We start from the raw sequence: 18,607 nt of genomic DNA, 5'->3' as shown, positions 1-18,607 counted from the left end.
GAGAACCCTGCAAGGACAGCACAGAAAGGGAGGGTGAAAAATATCCCCTCTTTGACAAAAAAAAAGAGGTTTAACAACAGCTTCCATTACCTATCAGAGCCTGTGTGGTATAGTGATTAGAATGTCAGACTGGGATCAAAGAGATCCAGGTTGGAATCCCACTCTGCCATGGAAGCTTACAGGATGACTTTAGGCCACTCACCCATACCTACCTCACAGGGTTGTTGTGATGATGAACTGGAGGACAGAAGAAGTCACTTTGGGTGCCTGCTGGGGAGAACAGCAAAGTATGACATTTGTTATCAATCTGATTTTGCCTACAGCTCACCAACAAAAGATGATCAGTCTTACTGTTGCTTTGTCCAGTATTGCTGTGGCTGTTTTAGCAAGAGGTAAAACTGCTCATTCGGTTTTCAAACTACCAGTAAATAGTGCAAGTGCAGGGACTTACAGGGCTGATGAGCAGAGCAAGTAGGGACAAAGTCCCTAGTAATAATAAAATGAATCTTCTTCATTTTGGGGAGTATGTGTATACACACATATATGAAAATTTCTGTTTAAAACTCGAAGAGAGGGTAAAATGAGATAAACTTTAACTATACTTTACCATTTAGTTGTGACCATGTTTTCTCTTTCAAGGTGAATAAGAGAGTAGAAATATCCACTTCAAACAGAGTGGCCAGGGGCCCAAGTGGGAATGCAGGGGGCTGGGGGGCAGGGGTATACCCACCTCCTGGGCTCCCCCATCATGCCAGAAAATGATGTCATTTTCGGGCACAATGGAAGAATCATGGTGCAAGCTGAATCCAAGTGCTGTGAAAACTATGCCTACCCCTCACTGGCCAGGTAAGTGGGGCCAGGGGGCAGCTGGTGTTGGGGTTTCTCCCACCCCAAGAGGGGATGGCAAGCCTAACTTCAAAAGACTTTAGAAGTAACATAAGCACTGGCTACATGACTAATTTTATTTTCATCTCTTTTGCATTGTATACCTTCCAAATATAATTATATTCATACGGCTGTAACAGGAGAAACAGTTGACTGTATCCAAGCATCTGACTGGGTTGATAGCATATTTCTTTATGGAAGCCACTTCCTGACATTCTGTCCTCTCAATCTGCCATTATTCTAGTGCACACTAACAGGGCAAAGTAACAAAATCTACTATGGGGGTTCTGCAAATGGGAGAAGCCTTGATTCATAATGGCTGGAGTGACAAGTTGAGCCCCCATTTCACTCCCTGTAATTTCTCTTCTGTAAGCAAATGGTTACCATTCATGTCCACAGAAAAAAATAAAAGGCTGCACTTTTGAACAACATTGGAAAGAGGGCAAAATGTGTCCTCTCTCTAAATGTGTAATAGATTGGTCTGCACTGATGGGGAAGTCATAGGGGGTTGCAATCCGAGAAGTACACGTTCTCTCTTTTTTTCTCTCTCTCTCTCCCTCTCTCTGTGTGCATCATAATGGACATTTTACATAATGGACATTTCGTGATTGCCTTAATGTCTTTTACATGCAAGTCTGTCCCAGCCTTATAGAAAACAGGGCAGGAATCAGAGTTATAGACCAGAAATGGCGTGTGGTGAACTCACACATGCCCCTCTGCAGCTTATCTACCTACAGTCTTCCACATTCCTTTTCCTTCAGTCAGGCTTTGTTATCACAAGCAAGTCTACCTGTAGAAAGCAGGTTTTTTCCCCCAGTGCCACATATTCAGCAAACTACATCCTTTCATTGCTTGCATTCAAAAGCGGGCAGTTTATTCATCCTAACCCTTTGTGAGTGAGGTAAAGTGCTTTGATCCAGTCGTTTCAGCTCAATATCCAAACATAATGAACTAGAGAAGATTATTCTGACTGAAAAGAAAAAAATAAAAGTGTACAGGAAAACAAAGCGAGTGACTAACTTGGCCATCTTGCCACTATCCTTGGGGGTCTTCTCAGGTTTCTACATAGTTGTGTCACTCTCAGGTCTGAGAGCTCACCTTAACAGTGTGATTCTCATGACTGTCAGAAGTCTCTGAAAGACTGAATGAGTAACAGCGCATCTGCCATATTAACACAGGCTAACATTGTTGGAAGCCTTCATCGTGGTTCCAGCTGCAGAGAAGCTCGGCCACCACATTAAATAAAATAAAGATCACCTAAGGACGTCTTCCTATACCATCATTTCATTTTGGAATCTGTAGAAGGAAAAGAATAGGGGGGGGGGGAGTGCTTGATATCAAAGCTCACTAATTTTGGTTTCTGCCATGATTCTGCAGCCACAAGACTCTCAAAAAACTTCAGTTTTGTCAAGAAACTTGTTTAAATTTTAGTTCATTTGGGGACTATTGCCAGCTGGTTTGGTTCCAGACAAGATTGGTTTTAATGGCATAGCAACTGCTGCAGAGCCCACCTGTGCCTGGACATGGCCTCTCTGCAGCGTGAGACACCACTAGACATTTGCAAAACCGTCAGTAAATCAGGAGATTGATAGAGAGAAGGGGCACACACTTTCTGGCGACATCAGTGATCCCAGGGTCACCTGTGTGGTGTAGCGGTTCCAGGGTCAGACTAGAACCTGCCAGACTCAGGTTCGAGAAAGAAAAAAGAGAAGCATTCTTAGAAACGAAACTCTACAGACCTAAGTGGACACCCACATCTAAGGGACTAGAAACCAATAATGACAATAAGTATCATAAATATTTTAAGAATTTTTTCATGCAATATACACCTAATAAGTAATTTAAAGTGACTTAGTGCGTACAATGTCAAAGCAAGATATACAAGAATAATTCATATACAAGATTCATAAACAGATAGCAGGAAAATAACATTCAACAATGGACGGCCAGTGAACAAATAGTATTCAAAGTCACTTCTTCCAAAGCATTCTCTTGAAGTCTCAAAATGGAGATGCCAAAGAAAGCCAAAACAGACGCTTGAATAATTCAGGTTCAAAGCACCACTCTGCCATGACCGGTGGGTGGTTTAAGCTGTTGCCTTTGGCCACATTTGGTTAAATTAAAGCACAAAACAATTTGTTGGTATGGGGCCGTTTTCACACTGCTTACCTTCTCTCGGAACAACCCGGAACATCGCGCAAAAAATGCGGAAGATTGCGTTTTCGCACAAATCTCATGCGAGAAAACGCGATCGTCCGCGTTTTTGCACAATGTTCTAGGTCGTTCCAAGAGAAGGTAAGCAGTGTGAAAACGTCCTAGGTCAGATGAGCCATTTCATTTTTTATTTTTTTATTATTATTATTTTTTAACATCTAAAACAGTAAACTACAAAAAACTACAATAGTACAAGGGGAGGAAAAGAAGGGGGAAAAAAGGAGAGGGGGAAGGGGGGGTGGAAGAAAGGGGAAGGCAACATACAAACACTAAACACTACTGTATTGTAGTGTTTACCTACTGTATTGTACTGTACTGTATTGCCAAGACCACGGCAATACAGCCCGGAAAACCCCCAACAACTAAACACTACACTTCAATGCTTTCCCTTCATACTGCCATAATTGAAAAAAGCTTAATAAAGTACTGATGGAATGGTTAATCTTACAAAATACAAATTACAGTTCAAATTAAATCTCCCCCCCCCCCCCCGGGCCTCGGACGCAGTTCTCTCTGAGCAGCTACAGCCGCAGCGCTCGTTGCCTCCCCCCTCCCTTCAGGCTTCGAATCTTCTTCTTTTTGCTTGGTGTCTTGCCCAAATTCTTGATTTTTGTCCACGAAATCCCTTAGCTGATCTTCCGAATTAATCTTGTAAGCTTGATCTCTATAAATAAACCCGATTCCTTCCGGAAAAAGCCATTTGTACTTTATGCCACGTTCCCTCAAAAGAGCTGCCAGCCTCTTATACTTAATTCTTCTCTTCCGAACTAAAAATGGAACATCCTTCAGTATCTTGACTTTATTTCCCAGAAAGTCCAAGTCCGCATTATATGAATTATATAGGATGATGTCCCTGACCCTCCTAGATGAAAACTCAATAACAATCTCGCGAGGCAGCTGCCGCTTCATTGCATATTTTGAAGACGCCCGACGGGCTCCCAAAATGGCGCTTTTTACTTCTTCTTTAGTTGCCCTCGCGGGTGTCGCTAAAAGTTCCGAGGCAAGATCCCTTAAATCCTCGTTTTCCTCCTCTTTAACATTCTGGAGACGCAAAATGGTCTGTGCTCGCTCCACTTGCAGCCCAATCAGCTGGTTTTCCACCAACTTTAGCTCCTTGTTCGTTGCTCTCATAAGTGATGCATTTTCCCAAGCAGACTTCTCTGCCCCCCCCCCCGCTACTTCCTTGATGGCTTTCACATCGCTCTCAATTAAGCCCACCCTTTGATCTGTAGCATTCAGCTTGTCAACAAAGGGTTTTATGGCTTCGATAACCGATCTTTTCACCAATTCCTCGAGCGACTTGCCTCTTCCCTGCAGGGCAGCCGAAACTGACTTGCCCAGAGCAGGACTCTTTTTTCGCTGCCATTTTAGGGGGGGGGGACCGCCAATCTTCCGAGACTCTGCGAGGGGGGAAAAATCCGAATCTTCTAAACTTCAGATCCCACCACTCCTTCACATATGCTTGTAGTGACAGAAGGGATTCGCTTACTTACAGGCTTCCGCCTAGTCCTGTTCTTTGCCGTTTTCCGTGGCCCGGCAGCATGCGAGGTGCCGCGCACGTCTGCCGGCCTCCATAGGGACAAATGGGCAATTTACCCCCTGCCTCGATTTGCCAGAGGGCTCTTCCCACCGCGTCCCGGACCCAGACTCCCTGCCTGGGAGCCCTGGGGGCTAACCTTTGCAGATCAGCCGCCCGGTCAGGCTGCTCGGCCGCTTCTTCTCGGACCTGCCGAGAGGAGCGTCCGACATGGCCGCGGAAACGAAACCGAATCCTCAGATGAGCCATTTCGATGCCTGTTGATGAAAATAGATAAATAACACTTGTTGAAATTATTTGCTTATTTTTTTATTGTTACACCTAAATGCAAGATTATTCAGATTTTCAAGTTCAGCATGCCCTTGCAAAGATGTGCAATCCATTTACCAAGTAAGACAGTTTGCTTTTTACCAAACAGATGCTCTAGTGTTACAGGTGAATACATGATATACCAGCAACTTATGAACAAATTGAGAAAATAGGTACTGTACTTAGTCTCTCTATATAAATAGGTACCACTGGAAGAATTCAAGTGACTACTTGCATAATAAGCTGTCCGCAGTGACCATGTAGATTATACAGAACCGAAAGAGAGTAGGCGATTTCCTGCTTAATTCGGCAGTTTGTCCTTTCTGGTACTTCAATAACTAAGTTCTGGTAAAACATCCTGAATAAATTGCCTGAAACCAAAAAAGCAAGTGCCCTCATGGGAGGAAGAATAGTGGATGGATAGTTATGAAAATGCATGTTTGAGCTGAAGAGGTATTGGGATTCTAATTATAGCGTTGCTAATTGATTGCTGGAATCTTTGAAGGGGCTTGCCAGCATTCCATAGTTTGTGAGAACGATAAAGCAAGGCATTGATATTGTTGTTTTAGGATGAAAATATCTTTGACAGACTGACAGGGCAGCCTTAAAGCAACTCAATGCTCTTCTAAGTCCACTGAAGTCAGTGGGCTTATAAAAGATTTGCCATGCAATCGCAGAGTTGCACCCTTCTAAGCCAATTGACTTCAGCTGGTTTAAAGGAATGGCACTCTGTTTAGGATTGCAGATTGAAGCCTTGGGTGAGTCACAGCTTCTTGGAGCTCTCCCAGCCCCACCCACCTCACAGGGTGATTGTTGTAAGGATAATAAGAACACACTTTGTAAACTGTGCTGAGTGTGCCATTAAGTTGTCCTGAAGGGCAGTATATAAATCAAATGCTGTTGTTATTATTAGGATTAATGTTGTTCCATAGTGTTAACTGGAATAAATAATCCAGTCAAACCAAAATCATCATATTGCAATGGGCATATCATGGCTTGATGCTACAGATGAGTATGGCGGTGTACCTCTAGTGTTGTGTAAGGATCAATGGCAAGTGCCCAGTTATAGCTTGTGCCATAGTGGCGGAGAGAGAAAATATGAATGAAGAGGTTCCAAATTCAAATCTCATGCCTAGCTGTATCGTATAATAAGGCCGACCTACCTTACAGGCCATTTGTACGGATTATCAACAATGCATGAGATGTGCTTTAGAGTGAAATAAAAAAGAGCATCTGCCTCCTGTGGAGTGGCATTCTTGGCTTAATAGAAGAGTCCAGTAGCACTTTTAAGACTAACCAACTTTACTGTTAGCATAAGCTTTCGAGAACCACAGTTCTCTTCCTCAGATGCATCTGACTCTTTTCTATTTTGCTACTACAGACTAACACGGCTAACTCCTCTGATTCTTGGCTTAGTGGAATATTGGAAATATTTGGTGGTGGAGAGTGCCCTCAAGTCATAGTTGACTTTTGGTGACCCCCTGCTACCATTTTCATGGCAAGAGACTAACAGAGGTGGTTTGCCATTGTCTCTCTCTGCAACCCTGGTCTTCATTGGAGGTCTCCAATCCAATTACTTACCAAGGCTGACCCTGCTTAGCTTCTGAGATCTGATGAGATCAGTCTCACCTGGCCAGGAAGGACATATTGGTCCATAGTATCAAAAGGCTCCAATATAACTAGCGTTATTATTCCCCTGCCCCCCTTCTGAGCTTGAGAGGCAGAAGGGAATCCATGTGTGTGAGAGAAGGCTTGTTCCCCTTGTCCCCTCCTTTCCTGCTGTGCAGGGTAGCATGCCACCAATTAAGCTGTGTCCTTCATTGTTCTGCCCATGACCTTGGCAATTCCTTCTCTGGAATGGGTGCAAACATGCAGGAACTTTGAAAATAGAAGCAGGTTAAAACAGACTTCATTCCATTTGCTTCCTTTGTTCTCTGGACCCTTCTGGCAGGATGTCTAGAACTTCTCTCCCAGCTAGAGGAGTTAAATTATAACCTATCATGAAACCTCACGTGTACTTTTTCTCCAGTCGAGTTAAGGTGGATGTCACAAACTTTTTATGAGCCCACTACCTATATCCAAATTGCCATCTACCTTGCCCTTGGCAAGTGGGCAAACGATCACCTCCATCCCACCTATCTTTCTTCTCTGAGCCTGCAGTTTCAGGAGAGTATAGTTCCATTCCAGAGAAAGAATGTTTTCTCTGAGATCAGAGACAGCCTGAGTATTAATGAAGAGATCCTGCATCTCTCTGCTACGTTGCGCTCTCTAGCTCCAAAAGAGATAATCCACTAGCTACCAATGTAGCTTCTGTTCTGAATCTAGACCTAAATCCCAACATATGTGGGATGAAGTATTTGGATAGACCTCTCTGTTTCTCTTCTCCAGCTGTCAACTATATGAGAGTGCAGCATAAAAACTGTCTGAGCAAGCAGAATCCAAAAAAACATATTCCTGCATGTCAGCTAGTGCCAAAGCAGAGACCAATGAGACGCTTAAGTGTGCATTAGGAAATAAGAGCTTGATTCAAATTTATAATAGTTTTTGGACAAATTTTAGACATTTGCCTCTTCAAAAAGCAAAAAAGTTTTTGTATAAAAAGCGCATGGAGGACAAGGGGTGATTTTTTTCTTTTTTACTGGATTGGACCATCCACTCAAACAATCTGCTTCCAAGAACCACCAAACCAGATGCCCCAAGGAATTCTTAAGAGGAGAACTATATGGGTTGTCCTCACTGTCTCCAGCATCTGCTATACAGAAGTATACTGTTTCTGTACATTGGAGGTTCCAATTGTCATCATTTCACTCACATCATTGATACATGTGTTCTCTGTGGATTTGTCTAATCACTTTTTTTTTACAAAAACAATCGTATCAGGTTGGATTCTATGAATTGTTAAGCGAGTCTCCTTGCTCTATCGGAACAAGTCTTCCTTTATTGAAGTGAAGTGACTTACTTAGTGAATGGAGGTAGTTAGATCTAACATTGTTCAGTATTGGTAGTCAGGGTTCCAAATCAGAATTAAAAAGGAACAAACATGCAAGGACTTGTGGGGTACATCTCATTTCTCTTCCTTCACTATTTCCTCTTTCCATTCCCTGAAAGCCCCCATAGCCTCTCCCCTTTTCCCCTTGTCTCTCCATCCACCAGCCAACTTACCTTTATCTGTCCCCCCTCTCATCTTTAGTTTTTTCTCCTTCTCTCCCCCTAGTAGCCTCTACCAAGAAAACTATGACCCACTTGTGCAATGGCTACCGCTGGGCCCATTTGTGCAGTAGAGAACCCACAAGGACTTGTGCGGTGGGGCATCTCGTTTCCCTCTGCCCACACTATTTCTAAAGGAAGCCCTCTTCCTAGCAACTGCCATATCCTTACTAGAGATGGGCATGAACCATAATATAAACCAAAGTTCGTGACGAACCGGGCCGGTTAATGGTTCATGAACCAGTAGTTCATCAGAGCCCATTTCTGATGAACCACCACGAACTTTAGGCTGATTCGTTTAGTTCATTTTTTGGTTCATCACTGCAGACAGCCTGGCGCTGATCAATCAGTTTCCTAGGCAACAAGGGATGGACTTCCTGCAGACCTTCTGCTGACCTGGAAGTGGCCTTCTGCAGACCCGGAAGTGACAATTTGCTGACCTGGATGTGACATTTTCACGAACCAGTTCGTGAACCGGGGCAGGTTCGTGGTTTGTGAAATGCAACGAACCACGAACTGCATGGTTCGTTTTTTTTCTGTTTCGTGCCCATCTCTAATCCTTGCCTTCCCTTGCTTCCTTCTCTTCTTCACACCCACCCACTCACCTGCTTTTTATTGGTCCCAGATCTTCAGCTATATTGATATATATTTCATTTATACCCTTCCTTTTTCCACAAAGGAGACCAAAAAGCAGTTTGCATCATTCTCCTTTCATCCATTTTATCCTCACAACAACCCTGTGAAGTATTAGGCTGAGCATGTGTAACTGGCCCAAGGTTACCCAGGGAGCTTCCACGGCAGAGTAGGGATTTGAACCCAAGTCTCCCAGATCCTAGCCTGAAACACTAGCTGCTACACCACACTGGCTTTTGTGGGATGGCTGCTGTTAGGGTGCATCATACAAGTCAGGTGGTAGAAGGTTGCCCAGTGGTTGCTGCTGGTCCTGGATCTGATGAGTCTTCCCTCAAAGGCAAAAACAGTCCTGGAAAGGGTCCTGCCCTCTCACCCTGCTCTTTAATGACAAAACGGCTGTGGTTGCCTAGCAACAGCCACTGAGAGCATTCATTACTTAAAGGAATGGGCATTGCTTCTATTATTTTGGAGGGAGTTTAACTCCCTGATGTATGTTTTTTATTTCAGATTTTTCTGCAAACCTGGAGCATTTTTCAGGTTTTGTAGAAAGATGTGTATTGTCTGTTCCTTGCTCCAGTCTCTGGATTTAAGTATCTACAGATTTAGCCATGCTGAGAATTAGATATATCGATGTTGGTGGTTTTCTGAGTTCATCTTCTCGCCGTGTCTATGTAAATCTGTGTCAAGAAACAGAATTTAAGAAACATTGCCTGCGTTGCTATCAAAAAATCCAAATCAAAGTTAATATCATGAGTCATGAGCGTGTATAAAATACTAATGTGACTCTAACTAGGAAGCTATATGTGGATGTGATGCTAAGAATATATTGTTTGGGAAGGGATCTGGACATGATTTGAAAAGATAATTACAGACAAGCATAACAAAAAAGGAGTATAATGTAACTACAGAAAGAGCTGAATAATTGTGCAATGATTAAAAAAGAAATCTTCATTCTTTCTCAGGGGAAAAAATAGTGAAATAGACTTTAGGTTAAAAATTAACCTTGATTAGCAAAAGGCTTTTACTTATCATGGCAAGAAATGTATATTTGGAAGCTGATATGAACTACATAATCCATGATCTAATTTATGCACTGAACACGCACCTGCTCATGATAGTTTTAACACCATGTTGTCATGGATTTGTGTGCAGGATTCAGATACACAAATACTTGAAACGTTGGATTCCAAGAGCCACAGAGGTTGGTGCAGAACAGTTATGTGTCAGCTACCAAAAGCAGTCTCTTGTTTCCTCCACTCTCACCCAACAACTTCTGAAAATGCAAAAGAGAAGTGGGGGACCCAGGAAGAGGGCCATCTCACTTTCCTCCTGTATCTAGGGTTGCAGCTTTGGATTGTGAAATTCATGAAGTTTTTGAGGGTGGAGCTTGGAGAGGGTGGGGCTTGAGGAAGAGAAGGCCCAATTCTCCAAGAGAACCAATTTCTGTCATCTGGAGATCAGTTGTAATTCAGGGAGATCTCTAGCTACCACCTGGAGGTTGCCAAGCCTATGTGTACCCCCCTCCCCAGCCTTGAAAAGGGCACTGCTCCTTTCCTCTGACTTTTACTGACATAAAACAAGGTTTTAACTGGCAATAGTGTTGAAGTTGCCTAGCAACACCAGAGAGGGTGTTTGTTTCTTAAAGCTACAGGCACTGCTTATATTTTTGTAGAGGGGGTTATTACCCTCCCCCGGGGGGGGGTGTTGTTTGTTTTTTTGGTTGGTTGGGGCTTTTCACAGAATTTTCAACAAACCGGGGACTTTTTTCAGACATGTAGCAAGATGTTCATGGTTCTTCTAATCTCCAGATTTAAGTATCCACTGATTTGGCCACAGTGAAAATTAGATATATTTACCCCTCTAGATTTGACTAGTGTGCATTTTTTCATACGTTTTAGTCCAAAGGAATTGGTTTCCTCAGGGAGTTTCCAATATACACAGTTTGAGGTATGCACTCTTAGGGTTGCAATCCAGCCAAGTTCCACTGATAGCCGCAGAACAGTAATCACATGCTAAAATGAAATCTTGCCTGTTGCAATGAATGGGATTTAAAGTATCTTTGTCTGGCCCTTTGTTCTGCAGTATTCATGCTTCAACAAACAGAAGTCTGACATTGCTTAGCAAAACTCTACACCACCCCTTGACAGTACAGGCAAAAGTATGTGGATGACCCATGTGTTTGCCCAGGGTAGTACATGCAGACTGAAGACGGATCTTGTCAGTATCAGAGTGGTAACATAATGTGCAGCAATAGTTCAAGTACCACAGAGAGATCTGATGTTTCTTACAGTTTGCAAGCAGAGGTATCATCCCTCTCTTCTTGTCTTCCGCTAGTGAGTGAAAACTTTTAGGGGGTGCGGGTTGGTTTATCCTCAGTAATTCTTACTGGCTCTCTTCCCTGGTTGTGTTTAATGATTTAAATGTTTAATGTTTTAATTTTTGCGACCATGGTGACACTATTTGGGTGGGAAGGCAATATAGCAATGTTTTAAATAAATAAAAAGAAGAACCTTTACAGCCGACTCCAGGCACAGCATCACATCCAAGGATGTAATGGAATAGACTTTAGGCAGAACAGACTTTCAGAGTCGCTTCCACTTTATTTAAAGCATTTGTACTTTGTGGTAGGGTTTCCTTAACAAATCAAAAATAAAGAACTTTTGCCTGTGTATGTGTGGAAGTGAACCAGCTGGCAGAGCTCATGGAATCAAGTTGGCACTGCCTATCAGCAAGGCGCTTCGAGAGACTGAGCATGTCCAGATGGATGTTATGAGGCCATCAGCTGGTGGAGGGGAAGGACGTGAGGACGCCGTTCTTGACTCTTTGGTTTAATGGTGCTATATGCGATTAGCTGTAATACTTTTGTTTGGTGGATTTATTCTTCGCCCCTGAAGAGGTTGCCATAACAAAACATCAGGTCCCAAGCTGGCGCTGTATGTTGGGCGACAAGGACTTGTTTGCCAACATCCCACTATCACAGTCTCCACCTGTAACAAAACAAAAAGATTTATTACAAACAGGACTTGTACAGTACTTAACTGTCTATACAATATTGTGGGAGCTTACCAGTTGGATGTCTCCTTAATTGGAATTTGCTTGCACCAACTATACTGTTTATTTACCTGTTGGTCACCTTTCTGTTAGATACCATTTATGTTACTTGATATATAAGAGTTTTGATTGACATATTTTGACTTCGGAGAGCATTTTTGCTCCTTATGTGATGAATACATCCTGATTTTATTTTGTGTAATTGGTATTTATTGTTCTTTGTATTACCCTACTCTTGTGTTTCTGCACCCTTGTATTTTGGTGGAGGGGAAGGTGGCAAGCAGCGTCAAAGGACAGAAGCAAATTAGTATAAAGTAGCTTTGCATTTCAGAATACATTATACAGATTTCAGAATACACAATACAGTACTATATTATGTACTAGCTTGATACCCGTGCTTCGCTACAGTATTTAACTACCTTAAATTCAGTTATAATACTTATGGGTATGTAACATTTTTTGGTTTGTGGGGTTTTTTTTTAAGTTGGTTTTGCAGTATAATAACAAAGTTCTACAAAGGAAAGCCAGGCCCCACAGGAAGATTGGTAACCCTAGTGAACTTTTAGGGGAAGACTGGGAGGTTCATTTGACCTCAGGACACAGTTAATGACTAAAAACTGCATATTGTTTAGAATGTGGGGTGCGAGGACCAATCAGGCCGCATATGCAAATGATCTCTGTGTTCCAACTGTCTTGGGGGGGGGATGAGGTGTGCAATGTTGTGAGCCCTAATCAGCCCATATATGCAAATGATCTTGAAAGGCTGGCCCTGTCAGGGAGAGTGGCCGAGCTGGCAGTGGTTGGAGTCGCAAGCAGGCAGCAGCCTGCCAGCCACACAGGGAAGCTGTATCCCTTTGGGAAAATACATTTTATCCCTTTTTACCCCCTTAGGGGGCGAATTTCTTAAAATCTCTTCTTAGTGGGTGTTTACATCATGAAAGGAATGTTCTCCCCAAATTTCATGTTTCTAGGTCCAGGAGTTTGGGCTGGGCGTTGATGAGTCAGTCAGGACACTTGTCTTTATATATATATATATATATATATATATATATATAGATGAGAAATTTAGAATATCATTTTAAAACAAAATAAAAAATGAGATTTTTTTAAAAAAATAAGGCTCTTTTTCCATACCTGGATTGGGCAGATAAAATTGCTTTGGGGGCTGAATCTATCCAGTAGGTTGCCAGTTGGCGATATCTGGTTTTCAGACATAATGAAGAGAAAGTTAGACATGCCTAAGCCCCATGGAAGTCCGAGAAACCTGTGTGATAGGAATTCAGTGTGTCTAACTTTTTCTATATTGCACACTTAATGAACTAAAAAAAGTCCTTAAACAATTGATGGCTGCACTCTTTAGAAGATAATAGGGAAGAGAGAGAAAGCACAATATAGTTAGTAACTGTAAATCTTAACTCCTCACAAACTCCATAAGGAACCCAGTATTGATTAAACAGTCTTATGATTCACAAAATGCAAGGACTGTGTCGTTAGTGTATTGTTGTGTCCTTTTCTTTCAGGTTATTCAATACTTCAAGCTATTATGGAAACAGCAGGAGAAAAAAGCTGGCAAGTGAGTGCCATATGCGTGGAGAATTTTAATGATGCAAGCTACAGGCAGCTCTTAGAAGACTTGGACCGGAGACAGGAGAAGAAATTCGTAATAGATTGTGAAATAGAGAGGCTTCAAAATCTTTTAGAACAGGTAATACCTGCTTTTAATGTCACGGTAAACACATTAGCACAGCCCTCAAAGAGTGGCCTCTCTCCTCTGCCTTTCATTTGCATTTCCAATCAAGATGAGGTCTATTTCATCTCTCCCACAACTTCACCTTTTTGTACATAGTCTGATATCCAGTCTCCACTTATGGATCCATCTGCACATTCATCTGAAATTCCTATCAAGTGTCCTACAGGCCAGTATGGAAAACTGACTTGGAGGCAGCAGGTAACGCTCATATTTAAAGGCAAAATAGACACAACAGAAGAAAATGCATTTGTGTAAACTCAAGTCCGTCAATATCAGATATAAAGCATGGTTTGGTGAAGAATCTAGGTTTTAGAAGTTTTATATAAATAATTACTTATATAAAACCTTCTGTGCAGGTTTTCTTAGCTTTTATTTCCTTACGTCTCTAAATATGATGTTGCCCTGTCACATTCCTAAAATATGCCTCTTGTTTAATGTTTCCAGTTTGGGGATATTTGTAGACTCTTCTGTGTATGTGAAGACACAAAGCTGGTTTATATCGAATCAGACCACTTGTCTGTCAAAGTTGATGACGAGGTCTGTCACATGCTGCCTCATCCTTTTGACTGGAAATGCTTGAGATTGACACTGGGACCTTTTGCCTATAAGGCAGATGCTCTCCCTCTGCGCCACACCCCTACTCTGCAAAAGAAATTGGTTGCCCATAATAATTCTACGTCATGAATTTATTTTCATCCTTCGTATACGCATTAAACAGGATGTGTGTGCATGTTAGTTATCCGAGCCTTGTAAAGGGTCTGCCTATTGGGCTTGTTCCCACAAGCATGTTCATTGTTTGATAACTGCAAGACCAAGTGACGGCTTTCACATCTCATCATGTCCTCTCAAACATAATGTCTTTCAGCAGTTAGCTCCCATTCTAGCACCAGTCAATAAGCTGTACAGAACATAGAAATGAAGCGTTACATATGCATGTGTGAACCAGGTTCAAAGTGCAGGCCAAAGTATGTTCCATTGGAGAGGTTCATAAGACCAACTGAAATCATATGCATCTGATGCTTGTTGACTGATAAAAAGTCTGGGTGATTTAAAAAAAAACGGTTATATGAATCTTAAAGCGTGCTTTGCGGTAGCCCTTGTAAATCGCAGCAAAGCAATGCCACCTAGTGGTGCTGTGGGCTATTTTATTATGCTTCCTTTTTTTTAGTTTTGTGCAAAGGACATGCTTGAGACCTTCAATAATATTTAGTGCATAAAAATGCACAGTATTGTGGGTCTGAAGCTATAGGGAGAGCAAAAAAATGCTTCCCATAAACTATTTCCTTATAGCCTTTGAAGAAAATACAAAATAGGAAGAAACCGAGAACTAATGATATGGTCATTTCCCAATGTAGCAAAAGTTATTTCTGTAGCCTTTGCTGAGATAAAAATGGAACCACAACGGAAAATAATTCTCCACGCTCATTTGGTGCTGCAAGCACCAGAGAGGCATGAATGTTATCGGTTTATAATCAAGTCTTCCTCCAGTCTCAGGTGTTATCACATAAAATAGGAAAATGTGCATGTCAGATGGTGAAAGCATACTAAAGCAGGTGACTTTTTAATTTTGTGCAAACATAAGACATTTTTACTGTATGCCATCACTGATTTGTACAGTAACCTACTGCTACATTTTCGCTATTTTTATATAATTTAAGCATATAGTTAAACATGAATATAACTTGGTTATCTATGTCTAAATGCTCAGGATGACTGAAAGATGGTTACACAGTTTTGCAATGTACTCTGTCACCTTTCCCATCCCGATCTACTCATATGCAATTAGTTTTGGGCAACAATTAGAGGCTCTTGTACCCTTCCAGCATCCAAAGGTGTTCGTCCAGTTCAATGGGGCCTAAAAGAACATCACTTTCTATAAGTCCAAATGCACATTCAGAAGGCTCAACATACATTTTACAGTGCTGTCAAATAGCATGAAACATGCAACAAACACTGCAAGAGGACGAGGATCACAAAAAAATAAAAACCATGTAACAAGTGTTAATCATGCAGAGAAAAAAATGGAATTACAAAAGTAGAAAACTAACATAAACATAAGACAATACATACAATCAACTGTGGAATAGACTAAAATTCTATTCCCTTTATAAAAGTCCCCTCCATTCCATTATACTATAGCTATATTCCCTTTACCGAAATAGGCTCCTGAGCAATTCTGTTTCCACACTCCTAGATTAGGATATGTATATTTGGAACTGATTTCAAAGATATTAATATTGTACAATTTGTACAATATAGTACAGTTTGTACATTTTTTTAAATATCAGAATTACATTTTGTGTACCATTGCAATCTCAGAGTTAATCCTTAACTATACTTCTTGAATTGTGTATGGCAGCTGTTCCTTTAACAGTAGTTTGCTGTTTTTCCCCCTAAACAAGATTATTGCATAATCCATCATGCTTAAAATTGATAAAAAATTTGTCAATGACATTAATAGAGTTAGAAGCTTGATGACTATGGGCAATACCTCAAAACAGTGGCCAGCATATTTTATTTTGGATTACAGAGTATGGAGGGAATTTTTTCTCCCAGGAGACCTTAAAAATTCAGAGTGTCTGTCAATTGATTTTGATTTGCTCCAGTGTTTCTCAATTTCAGCTTAGGTTTGGATTCAGTCCTTGTGGCAACCACCATTCCAATTAAATCCTTGCTAGAAAATGGTATCAGAAAAGAGGGGACAAATCTAGTCTCTGTTCCTTGTTGTAGTACACAACTATATTGCTTTATGCATTACTAGATTTGACTATTTTGCACACACTCCCTTACCTTTCCATCTGTCTCTTGTTGGCTAAAAGTCTCATTCCCCCCCCCCCTATATATTCACATAATGTTTTGCATCTAAATAGTTTGGGTTTTATTTCTGCTTGTTAATGTGGGGTTTCTAAATATTTGTTAATGTGAATTTAAATTCCAGTCTCTGAGGAAAGAAGGAGGGAGGCTGGATGGGTGAATGGAGTGTATTATGATTTGAGGGTATCTGTACCCAGAGGTGGAATGAACTGCAGTGCTGAGTGCTGAGAGAAAGTGCTCATTCTAGTTGAGTCACACAGACTGTTAAGGAGTTTGAGACAGTCTGTGTCTGTGTGTTTGTGAAAGAAAATTAACCAGCTAAGAGATGCTGGTTAAGTCAGCCTTTGGGTGTCTCAGAAAAAGAATTCTGGTTAAATCAGGCAAACTGTGTGGAAGCCTGAGAGCCTAATTCTAAGGCCTCTTCCTCATGGTGAACTTTACATTGCTTTATTCATCGGTTCTGGCCCCATACTGCTTCGATTCTTTAATTCTACACTTTGAGGGAGCCAAACTGAAGTGGGATTTGTTTTTTATTTCTGTATTAGAAAAATGTTCTGATTCTGCTGCGGGCTTTGAGGATGCATCAGTTTCTCAGTTGATCGGCTGAGGAAACTTATGGGTGTTTTTTGTCTTTTTTAATGGCACAAACATTGCAATGTTGCTGTTTAAATTTTTTTAAAAACACAAAAAAAGAATGGACTTACAGGAAGCACAAGCAAAAACTTTAAAATATCGAGTGGGATTCAGGGATCTCTGCAAAGTGTTTGTGTTAGCCGTATTGCAGCATTTTCCTCTCCAGGCAGTTACAAGATTTTTTTTTTCTTTAGCGCATCAACATTGCAATTTTTAAAAAATTAGAAAAAACCTGGATTGGTTGCTGTTCCACCAGTCAGGATGCAGGGAAATAAAGGGAAGGGCAAAAGGCAAGGACAGGGACAAGCTTCACACCAACAAAAGCATTCTGCGATTCAAAAAATCCCTGGCTTGTCTTTGTTGGGAAAAAAACTGTGTTGTGCACCTGGGTCAGTTTTGTGTACCTGAGAGAGAGAGAGAGATTATCTAGATCAGGCAATCTGTATAGAAAGGCCTGAATGAATTCATGTCTGTGTGGATAAGAAGAGAATTTACTCTGTTAGTGTAGACCTGTGTGGAAAACTACTTTGTGTGACTGAGTCTGTGAATATACCTTTAAGAAGACATAATTATTTTTGAAACCCCCCAAGCTTAAGAATATTCTGAAATCAATATGCTTATTAAAACTCTACAACCATAATGCTTATGTTCTTGTAAATAATTTTTAAGCATGAAAGATTCTTTTTCCCGTCACAACTACCCTCACATGCTGACCATTCTGTTGAACTGCCGTCTATAGCAGGCTTTCTTATATTAGCAGTCAAACAGAAATCTAAGGCAAAAGCCTTTGGTGGCAGCAAAAATATTTTGACGGAGTCAGGGAGGCAGCAATATATAGGCCACACAAAAGGGAAGGTGTTCTCAAGCTAAAAATCCTGGATAAAGTAGAGGACACCTGAAGTGGAAATTAAAAGGGTGTTGGTTTTGACTACAGGCCCCCTGAGGTATAAGTTTAAGATATTGGATGATTCTGCACACGTTGGATAATGTACTTTCAATGCACTTTATCAATTGTTTGAGGTGGATTTTTTGTTCCGCACACAAAAAAAATCCGTTCCAAATGATCTATGAAGAGGATTGGAAGTGCATTATCCAACGTGTGCAGAATCACTAATAGAAAGGAAGAGCTGAACGAAAGGTCCAAAGGTAAAAGTTTTAAAAGGTTTTAAAACACAGCAAATCACTACAATTCATAATCTATACAACCACTAAAAATGGGTCAATTTTGTCTTTCCAGGATTATTTATTTAGAAAATTCATATGTATGCCACCTCCTCAGAGACCTGCTTAAGGCTGCTTGCAACCAAATGCAAACCATTTAAAACATACCCATTAACGGCAAAGCCATAAACACACAACCATTACAAATAGGTCAACACCATTAAAACACAGCCATTAAATAACTGGTGAACACTATTAAACCATGGCATAATAACAGCATAAAATGATGTGGTTTAAATGACTGGGTCCAAACCAGACCATAAAATGTTTAAAACATAACACACACACACACACACACACACACCCCAGGTAGAGAGGAATGTTTTAACCTAGAACCTAAAAGAAAGTAAGGT

The 18,607-nt window shown here is 41.1% G+C and overlaps 1 protein-coding gene across 3 annotated transcripts in view; it reads left to right on the top strand.

Moving 5' to 3' along the window:
* GRIA4 (glutamate ionotropic receptor AMPA type subunit 4) overlaps window positions 1–18,607 on the top strand; it is a 292,202-nt gene that overhangs the window by 176,983 nt on the left and 96,612 nt on the right. For all 3 annotated transcript variants that reach the window (XM_054973264.1, XM_054973263.1, XM_054973265.1), the window contains exon 4: window positions 13,357–13,541. In XM_054973264.1, coding sequence (XP_054829239.1) covers window positions 13,357–13,541 — 185 coding nt within the window. The remainder of the gene's footprint in view (window positions 1–13,356; window positions 13,542–18,607) is intronic.

The sequence above is a fragment of the Eublepharis macularius genome, chromosome 3, assembly GCF_028583425.1.
Source record: "Eublepharis macularius isolate TG4126 chromosome 3, MPM_Emac_v1.0, whole genome shotgun sequence".
NCBI lineage: Eukaryota > Metazoa > Chordata > Lepidosauria > Squamata > Eublepharidae > Eublepharis > Eublepharis macularius.
The sequence above is the reverse complement of the archived record's forward strand: the minus strand, read 5'-3'. Positions and strand labels throughout refer to the sequence as shown.